This window comes from Asparagus officinalis, chromosome 2 (assembly GCF_001876935.1).
Source record: "Asparagus officinalis chromosome 2, Aspof.V1, whole genome shotgun sequence".
In the NCBI taxonomy this organism is placed as follows: Eukaryota; Viridiplantae; Streptophyta; class Magnoliopsida; order Asparagales; family Asparagaceae; genus Asparagus; species Asparagus officinalis.
In genome coordinates, this window is record NC_033795.1 from 43,462,854 (window position 1) to 43,470,448 (window position 7,595).

At 35.8% G+C, this 7,595-nt stretch overlaps 1 protein-coding gene across 3 annotated transcripts in view; it reads right to left on the reverse strand.

Annotated features, from left to right (window-relative positions):
- LOC109830729 overlaps nucleotides 1-6,779 on the reverse strand; it is a 66,855-nt gene extending 60,076 nt beyond the window's left edge. For 2 of the 3 annotated variants that reach the window (XM_020398097.1, XM_020398095.1), the window contains exons 1-5: nucleotides 6,591-6,779; nucleotides 5,801-5,950; nucleotides 5,614-5,691; nucleotides 2,056-2,105; nucleotides 1,902-1,955 (exon numbers count right to left, since the gene is read on the reverse strand). In XM_020398097.1, the coding sequence (XP_020253686.1) occupies nucleotides 1,902-1,955; nucleotides 2,056-2,105; nucleotides 5,614-5,691; nucleotides 5,801-5,950; nucleotides 6,591-6,617 (359 nt within the window). In that variant the 5' untranslated portion in view covers nucleotides 6,618-6,779. Of the gene's footprint in view, nucleotides 1-1,901; nucleotides 1,956-2,055; nucleotides 2,106-5,613; nucleotides 5,692-5,800; nucleotides 5,951-6,237; nucleotides 6,330-6,590 lie in introns of those variants that run through there. The other variant, XM_020398096.1, reaches the window with a different exon arrangement.

Genomic DNA, 7,595 nt, shown 5'->3' on the forward strand with positions numbered 1-7,595 from the left:
ACCAATATCATCCTTGGAGTCTAGGATGAATCCTGGTTGGGAGTCAGTCAAGCAGACAACATGCATTAATTACGCTCAAACGAGAACGGATGAAAGGCCACCCGAGTTGATGTAAAACCGGGACCATTGTGCAGGGCATAGGCCGCGTGGAACGGGCGCGTCTTGAGATACGCCGCGCACGGGAATCATGGATTCACTGGCAAAGTGAAAAATGTGTCTCGCTTGAGGTAATAAATCGTGGATTCACTGCAAGTGAAGGACGTTTCGTTGAGGTAATGAAATCTATACTGACTGTGAGGTGAATCTGGGCATTCAAGCTGGGGCGTTGAGATAATTAATGGCATGGTGTCCTGTTGACTGTATTGACTGAATCCTAAGCCACTGGATGATATTGGTTTTTAAGTTAGAAGAAGTTGTAAGGAGGTTTTATTAGAATTCTCCTATATATATCATATATATATATATATATATATAGTATATATATATATATATATATAATAATATATATATATATTATATATATAGTTAATATACCACGCCGTTGCAAAATATCTTGCAAAATATATATATATAAATATAATATATGTACTTATTATATTATATATATAATATATATATATATATATATATATGTATGTATAATGTAATATGTATATATATGTATTGTATATATATATGTATATGTATATATGGGATTGTGCGGGGTTATGTTTTCAATACTTCACTCACAGCTTTAAACGAAAGTGAAATCGCCCACTAGCGTGATACATACATAAGGTGTCATAAGAATATTATTTCAAAAAGAAGGTGTATAAAGCAATAAACTATGATGGTCCGATACCCTCAATAAAAACCAAAAGCATTTTGCGGGTTAAATTTTGAAAAAACCGCCCCAACTACTGAAGTGTGCCTCAGAAAGCCCCTCAACTATTCTAATATTGAGTAAACCCCGCAACGCCCCCTCGACCCCCACTTTATTAAGTTGTTGCAGGTGTGTAGATAACGCGCCCTTCAGCCTTAGAAGCATTTTCAGACCCCCCCCCCAAAAGAAAAAAAAAAAAAAACCATCGGCTATGAGGGTGTTCTCACAAAAACTCCTCTGATGCTTCAACTTTCTCAGAAAACTTTGTTGACATCATTACTTTAAAATGTGAAATGACCTCAGCATCCTTTTGAGAGGAAAAACCATTTCAATCAAAATAACCCCGTCCCCCACCCCCAAAAAAAACCAACAGAAAAAAATCCCTAGTTCTTTTGAAACAGAAGTTTTCTCTCTTTTTATTATTGTTTGAAATAAATTTTAATAGGATAATTTATAGCATATTGATTGTAATACTTCTTCTTTCACATATTTAGATAGATATAACAACACACACACTATACACTATCCAGACTACACACACACACTCACAACTTCACGCAACCATATGAGGTTGCACTTTGCCGATGCACAGTATGATGGTTACTCTTTGCCCTCCCCCCCAACAAACTCCAAAAAAAAAAGACGAAATTCCTGCTCAGCACGGCGTATCGACTGCTTCGACTGATTTCTCAAGGCATATTTCATGGTAGGGATAATTCTCTAAAACTCTCCACCTTTTCTTCTATATTCTTTATCTTAGAAGATTTTTGGGAGGTCGCTACGTAAGGAAAATTTTTCTATTCCGGATTGGCACCAGAAACTGGATGACTATAATCAGAAAGAGAGGTTCATAATTCCAGAAAGCCTTTTAGGTTACAAATTTGTCCTCCAAATTCAACGTACATAGATGAGAAAGGCGATAAGGAGGAGGGTGATGAGTAGTGCCATGCTAGTGACAATGGTAAGCACGATGAATGTTCGACATTCATTAACTTGAAGACATAGTAGCATATTGTTAGACCAGATTTTCCTTACGTACCTGCTTGAAGGATCTTCAATACTTACTCTTACATCATCATGAAGGCTTGCCACTCTGAAAGAAGAAAAATGAATAATTTCTTTACTTCTCCTTTCCAAGGTATTACGACAGATTATCTAGTGATGAAACCTATGAGGAAGTTTAAAGCACTTGCACGGGTGAAAGATGGAGGAGATTCTTCCGTAGCAAAGAAAATTCAGGTACCTGAAAGAAAGAAGGGACAGAAAGCAAAGCCAATGAGACAAAATATAAAATTCAATATCCCAGGTACATTTATCAACCTATATCAGAAAATCATACGCATAACCGTGGATTAACTGCAGTCCAAAATCATAATATTTAAAAGGATAAGTTTGCTTTCCTTTTCCTGGGTAATTACCTTAAACATATAACTAGAGCAATGCTATATGGATAAAGGAATATAACAAAATCTTAGAAATTTTAGAAGTTTTACTTTTGCATATCCACTTTTAGCTAACTGGCAGAAGTTTTGCCTTGTAGATTCATTTCTGCATGAGCAATCCTCCACATGAAAATGAAATCATTATATCCTTCTGCAGAGTTTCACCGTTATGTCCATGCAGTGACCAAACCATTCTCCTGTTGTTAACATGAAGATATATGACCAATCTGAACAATGCATATAGTTCACCCTTAACATGAAGAATGGAGCAGTATATGAGCTCCTTCAGAAGCATCCATCTCATAATCTCATCTCAACCTTCAGTAATATAATTCCTGATATAAGATTCATATGCACACTGGTAGAAGAATAATTAATATCTCTCCTGGCAGCAAACAACACAGATCCCTCTTGCAGAAACCTCGAGCTAATCCACTGTCATAGTCAAAATGTTTGTAAAACTAATTCCAAACCAAGAAAATGCTGGACATTGAAGTGGGCTTCAATAAGGAGTTTTATGATTAAAACTTAATATGACTAGTTCCAAATGCCAAAGGAATTGATGGATTTTTTATCTTATACCAATGCAGCATAAAAGCCGAATGTTGGATTCCCAAGCAAAAAAGTTTTACAGCATCAAGTTTTGCTGATAATGTCATTTTTTAATGTCTCCATATAACAGAGCCGTATCAGAGATAGAATCCAAGCACAGTTTCACAAGCATGATTATTGATGTTACTTAGTCGACGAGCAACCAAAACTTCATGCAAGGGATGCATACATATTTAAAGAAAGAAGGAAATTAAGTGGCTAAAGGTATCAAGGTAGGCTTAAGCAGTTTAATAAAATGATAGGAACAGATGGAATAGCGACGGGGAGAGATGGACAGTTGAACCCAAACGAGAAAAGGTCTTGTTAGGTTATGCTGAATTCATCTACCTATCCTTTCCAGTTCCTCACCTACTTAAGGGAGCTCAGATTTAGGAACCCCATGAGCTTAAGCAGCTAAATTTCCAAAATAATGCACCAACAGAATGTCAGCAGAAATAGATTTGAGCAAGAGTGGCAAAACAGAACTAGAGACCAATTAAACTAAAATCAAAATTATTTTAGTGCACATAGTAAAGCTATCATCTGTCTGTCCTATAATCTTAGTGGTGGAGGAAAAAACCAATCAATAGATTGAAGCAGGTGAAACTCAAACCTAAAAGTCTAAATATCTGAAACACTGAGTGTCATCTTTGATCAGATAAGCATTCTTAATAAGGTGATATCATAGTCTAGTGGGATAGGGCGAGGAAGGGGATTCTAGAAAGGCCAATACATATAATGTGAACTGGAAAGTATGAAAGAACATAAAATCTTAGGGGACGCCACCTGAATCAGGATCGTGTATTGTTTATTTATAATTCATGACATATATTAGCCGCTGATGGACCGAAAATCCATCTGTTTAAAAATATTTTACCAAATATTTTACCAACTAATCAGTCGAGAGTAATAACAGACTTTCAAGAACCTTAAAGCCATCACTTTGAGATCGACCAGGTAAGCCCCCAAAGCACTTGATTTTTGCTTCTCATATTTTAGTGACTTTAAACATTTATAGGGGATGTGATTTAACCTATTCAATGACCCAAAATGTGATCCTACAAATTTTGGGGGAATGTTAACAATATATGCTCTATATATGTATGTATGCATGTAAGCTACATGCTAAGCTCAACTTCACACTTCACTTCAGAAGCTATGAGTTGACATGTTCATCACCGTAAGTAACCCGGTGACCCACTCTGATTGGGAAAAATAGGCCTATCACTCCTTTGGTTGGGGTTTGTGTTTTTGTAAAGTTCAGATCAATATAATGTAGCACCTGATCAACACCCAATATCATTTTCAGCAACAACAACACATTCATGAATTAAAAATCATGTAATAGAATTTATTTTAACCATTAGAATTAGTTGTGGCATTTCTCCCACAATTGAATATCTCTGTTTTGTAATGACACGATGAAGAGAGGAAAGATGTGGGATACAAAATAATGGTGGGCCATTCAGGAGTTGGTGGTTGAAAACACATTACACCAATTTTTAAGGAGCAAAAGATAAAGTGCTTAGACGAAAAACACACACTGCAAATGATACATACATACAAATACACATACATATACACGCACACATATAAACATATATGGAGCGAGGGGGTTTGACTAAGATCCAATTTATAGGAGTTTGAATCCTTTCATATGAAAAGCATATTTTGAAGCATCAAAAAATTAAAACTGGCCCAGTTATATATGATATATGACATGCAAATAGAAAATAGCCTAAAAGGCATATAATCCCATGGACCAACTTCTTACAAGATGAATGGTGCTCCAAATAGCTTGTCAAATAAAACTATCATTTAATTAATAATCCAAGGTGTTTCCGATCTAAATAGTGTAAACCTCGCAGATTGCAAATTTAAACGAGTTTCATTTGTTCTAGACCATAGATCTTAACTATTTGTAATGAAAATGGCCCATTTTATGACCATTTGATAGACAATGAAGAAATAAGAAATGCTCGGCCTTTTGACCGACGGTATTTTAAAAATCTAAATGATGTTAGTTGAATAAAATCGGTCTAAATCGTACAATATGTGTGTGTTTAAATTGATATGATCTATCCTTAAAATTTATCTCGAGCTTTGATCTAACCTTAAAGTTTATCTTGAACTTGTTTCCACTGGGGATCTTACTGAAATTACTGGAGCTTGAATTGTGTCAAAAATGAAAAGGATGCAAATAGAGACAAAATTTTAAAATCCACTTATTTGGATCATATATCGTGCATGCCACTTAAATAGCCTAAAAATGGAAGAACATAATTTCAATATTTACACATGGATAACACGTAGTAAGATGAACAAGTTAAAATAGCACGTCAAGGAAATCATAGATTGAAGCATCTAATTTCAGACCTCTGACCTTGGTCGGGTTGCATGACATATATTTTCCCTATTGTAGGAGAACTAAAGTGCAAGTTTGATGAAACAATTTAACCTCCGATCCGTATACAAGGGCCAATAGTCCTTTTCAGCACTTTCATCACGCATAAATCTACCGTGAGAAGCCCCAAGTTATTTCTTTTCAAGCACCTATTGTTGCTAATTGTGTTAAGACGGTAGAAGTGTGTGCGCGACATAGTGACATAGTATACAAATGGAAACACTCTAACAATGTGAACACATAATCTGTGTGGCATTGAACATAAAGAACATGTAAGCAAGCATTTTTATGATAAAAGGGAAGTCAGTATATACATCTGAGATCAAAATGATGCCTAGTCCCTCGGGACCTAATGCTTCCTCGATCCTGTCCGACAAATCCCTTTCCTTGTCCTGAATAGCGCCAATATAAACCCACCAGTTAAAATTAAGTTTAAGGAAAAGTAAAAGAAAGTATTAGTTAAGAAATCAATGAGGTAACGGCATGGAAGATGTTGCAAACCATGAGATCTGAGTAGGAGATAGTAATGGGCTTGACCCTCCGATATGCATTTGCTTGCTCGAAAGACATTTTTTTTGGTTGAAGAAGAGAATGCCCTTTGTTTTTCACCAGAAGGGAGAACCCTTTCAGCTTGTGGATGGTATGCAGCAGCTGCAAGAAAGTAAGAAATGTTAGTTGAGGGCGTAAATCAAAGCTTGCATAAATAAATGAGTTAGTGCTACAATTTTTTTTTAATTGTAAATGTTAGTGGTAGGATCAATTATACAAGAAACCACTCGCCATACATCGCTATCGTGACTAAATTAATAATAATCTGCAGATACATGAATCCTTGAAAGATCAATATTATAATCTATCACAAGATGTTGGGAATTATGGCCCGCACAAACAAGGAAGAAACAAAATACATAAACACGAGTTTCATTAAGTTATAGTACCCGTTAATGCCATGAGCATTGATTAATCGGTTGTTGTCATACATTGATTGACTTTGGCTTGTGAGATACGGGGAGAACCCAACAAAGCTTGCATCAACGCTTCAAACATGCAGTTTTTTTTTTTTTTGGCAGGATCAATTTATACAAGAAATCGGTTGTTGTCTTACATACATCGTTATCATCAATAAATTAACATTAACCAACAGAATGTCAATGAGAAAATCCAATTTTCCAATTTATTTCAAGATAAGACTATTCTACTGGGGATCACTCGATGAAGAACTCAAATAACACTGGCTGGATATAATTATTTTTTTTATTTTAGCTTTTAGAATATGCTGTGTGCATGTTACCATAGTCCAAGCGAGAGAGGCCGCCATTAGGGCTGTGTTGTGGGCCCCAGTCGATGATCTGCTCGCTTCGTCAGCAGCTGGCTGCCTAAAAATCTCAAAGTTGTCCGTCGGTGATAATTCCCCATGAAGGCCACGAATGGAGAAAAGAACGAGAGAGAAACCAAAGAAAAAACTGGAAAGGAGGTTTTAGAAATTAGAAGAGGGGTAGAGGAAGACGGTTAAAAAGAAGGGTTCATATTAGGGTTAATTTCGCAAAACTACCGACAATCTTGGTGGTTTTGCTTAGAAAATATATATAAATAAATTATTAGAGAAAAACCAACAAATTTTTTTTAATTAAATAGATGATCAACTATTTAAATTGTTGAAGTGTGAATGTGAGCCCCCACCACCTGAATGGTTTCTGACTAGACCTGCACAAACAGGAATGTAGACTAACAATGCTACATCTAACACTTACATTTACAAAATGAAGAAATTTTCGAAATGGGCCCATTCTAACTTTTCGAAATAGGCCACGAAATAGGACGATTTTAGTTAACTGGTTGCTAAAATAGTCGGGGTTACCAACCCCGACTATTTAGCAAGTCATGAATAACAAAAAGGCTAAATTAATCGGGGTTGACAAACCCAACAATTTTAAGTTGTCTCATTTAAAATGGTCAGGGTTATCAACCATCACCATTCCAAAAGTATACTGCGATTTTAGAACAAATTTTTTAAACAGACCCATTCCAACTTTTTATTTTCAAAACCGAGTCTTTTTTTTTTATTTACCAAAACCGACCCGATTTTGTGATTAGCAGACTAATCACCTTCCTAAATAGTCGGGGTTGGCAACCCCGACTATTTAGGACATTAATTTTTAGGGTTTAATGCTTCTAATTAGGGTTTAACACCGTCCTAAATAGTCGGGGTTGCCAACCCCGACTATTTAGGAAGGTGATTAATCTGCTAATCATAAAATCGGGTCGGTTTTGGTAAATAAAAAAAAAAGAGTCGGTT